General features: G+C 33.2%; 1 protein-coding gene across 8 annotated transcripts in view; it reads right to left on the bottom strand.

Annotated features, from left to right (window-relative positions):
* FOXP2 (forkhead box P2) overlaps positions 1–2,500 on the bottom strand; it is a 588,171-nt gene that overhangs the window by 43,111 nt on the left and 542,560 nt on the right. For all 8 annotated transcript variants that reach the window (XM_077752288.1, XM_077752279.1, XM_077752343.1 and 5 more), the window contains one exon: positions 881–968. In XM_077752288.1, the coding sequence (XP_077608414.1) occupies positions 881–968 (88 nt within the window). The remainder of the gene's footprint in view (positions 1–880; positions 969–2,500) is intronic.

Here is a 2,500-nt window from a genome sequence, read left to right as displayed (position 1 = left end):
ACAGCAGTGACAATGCTTTTAATGTGTTCTTGATCATTTTCCAAGTCAAAATAAAATATTTTTAGTAGCTCTCTCGAAAAAAGCAGTGACGTGATGAATTTAAAATAGTTTAAGACGTAGTAAAGTGTTTAGATAAAGAGACTGTATGTTTAATTAAATGGAAGTACGTATTGGCTTGATTGAGAAAAAAATCTTTAAGATGAAATATTAGAGAAAGCTTTAAATAAAATGACAGAGATATCTCTTTTGCTTTCTGATCAGGTTTACGAGCTCTGTTTATTTTTGACCAAATTCTGTTTCAATATTAAAAGCAGTGTTTTTTAACTTAAATTAGCAGCATCTGAAACAACACATATATTACTATCCATGATATTACAAGTGATCTGTCATTATTCTAGTAAAGGTAAGTCTTGGGAATTTTTGCAAGTTCTTTAATTAAAAAAAAAAAGCACTAGTGATAGAAAGGGAAAAAAAGGGTTTTTAGGGTATTATCTTACAGGTATGATTTTTGTAAAGACTTTTTGCTACATCATAAAGTCTTGTGGAACAAATCAAGATTGGCTCATGTGAAAACTGTCTCTGATAAAATCACCAATTGCAGGGTTTAGTCTAACTTCTATTAGGGAAAACTTAGATATGACTCCTTAGGGAGATCCAAGTACCTATGATGCAGTCTAAAGGTTATACAGGTTTAAGTGACAAGTATGTTAAACTATAGCAACCAACCCTGAGTCTTCAATCCTTGCCATCATTACAAACAAAATGAAAATTCCATGTATTTCTATTAGTCATCGTGTTAAAAGACTCAGGATCTGCCCATTACTCAATTTACATGCCAGAAACCTAAGAAAGGGGTCCGTTAAGAGAGCACCCAACAAACCTGTATTTCTAACTGTTGGACCACCTGCATTTGCACTCGACACTGGGCAGTGCTTCGGTCGTCCAGAGCATGTTCATTGTTAAGGTGCCTAAAGACACACGAAACACAGAACACAATGTTAAACAACATCTATGTTAGTGGCATACGCTCCTCTTAAAAACACAACCCTGAAGCCATAGTTTTCTCCACAGTGGGAAAAAGAGACACCTTGAAACTGTACAAAGAAAAGTTAACTATGCTTATGTGTTTAGTGAAAATTATGTATGTAATAAACAGAGACCCCTTAAATGGCAGAAAATGGCATTGTCTCTAAGCTTATGAGTTATTACAAAAAAAATATTTCCCCAAACCATTTACAGAATAAGAGTAGAAATCACTAGGTATATTTCACATACTCATACCATTTTTTTTTTTTTAAAAAAGGGCACCTTATAAATACATGAACCAAAAGTAATTCTGAAGAGAACAAAGGCAATTCTCTATTCCATTTCTGTTAAAACAATCTGTGGTTCCTATGATGTTATTTAGTGAGTGATATCTTATTTCACTAGGACTGGTGCGAATTATGTAAAGATGGCAAATTATCATCCCATGGAAACATCAATACTTAGGAAGAATAATCCTTTGCTGTCACTAATAAATAAGATACATTGAAGATTCTGGTAAGCAGAAGCATAAGACTGACACCTCAGGTCCAGTGTCCTATTTGGGAGACACTTATCCTGCTTTTACACAAAAGTGATGAAAGATAAGACATTCTCTTTATCTTACTCTAATCTTGATTATGTATTAGTCTGTTGTTATGATTATTATTACGGAATGGTGTTTAAAATGATCTCTTTAATGAGTGTTATGGCTATACGCCAAAAGTAATTTAGGGAAGCCGCATCTCCAATGAACATGAAAATATTCAATAATATGTACTTTGCTATTTGTATTATATAATTTATTTGCAGCTTCCTAAAATTAAAAAAAATCTTCATGTAATTTGGATCTTTGGTGGGTCTATTTCACCAATGAACAAACTAAGGCAGCAACTTAAGAGATGTTCTCATCAATACAGGTAAGTGAAATACTGAACAAATTCTTCACAAAATTAAACAAGAATTTATACATTTTTCTATCTGGGTTCAAGTACCATTTAGAATGGTATAATAGTCTAAAAAGTTTAGGACAGCCCTAAGTGTACTGAATTCAACAAAGATATTTTTGCATCCATTCAAATTATTTACCAGTATTTCTTAAAATTAGTAATGAAGCAGAACAAATATATAGACAGACATATATATAACACATATGAAGAAGAATTAAAATGGTGTTTCTCAGAAAGAACTAATTTATAAGTACGCAGTTTTATTTTTTAGCAGATCTAGGTCCCCCGATGAGAAACCTTTGTTCCATTCTGCCCCATCCTTGGATAAATTAAATCAGTTTCTTTCAAAACCTCCTCACTGATCATAACAACAAAACCTCCATGTATCTTGGTACAGTTGTCATTCTTGGTTGAAAAGAAACTGTGGACTAAAATAGCAAGGTATATAAGGTCAAGTTTGGGCTATGTGGTCAGAGTGCAGGAGAGGCCCTTCCCTACACCTGTCTGCTCTAAGCTTAGCTCCATTC

Source organism: Crocuta crocuta, unplaced genomic scaffold, assembly GCF_008692635.1.
Source record: "Crocuta crocuta isolate KB4526 unplaced genomic scaffold, BGI_CrCroc_1.0 scaffold397, whole genome shotgun sequence".
Taxonomy (NCBI): Eukaryota; Metazoa; Chordata; class Mammalia; order Carnivora; family Hyaenidae; genus Crocuta; species Crocuta crocuta.
The sequence above is the reverse complement of the archived record's forward strand: the minus strand, read 5'-3'. Positions and strand labels throughout refer to the sequence as shown.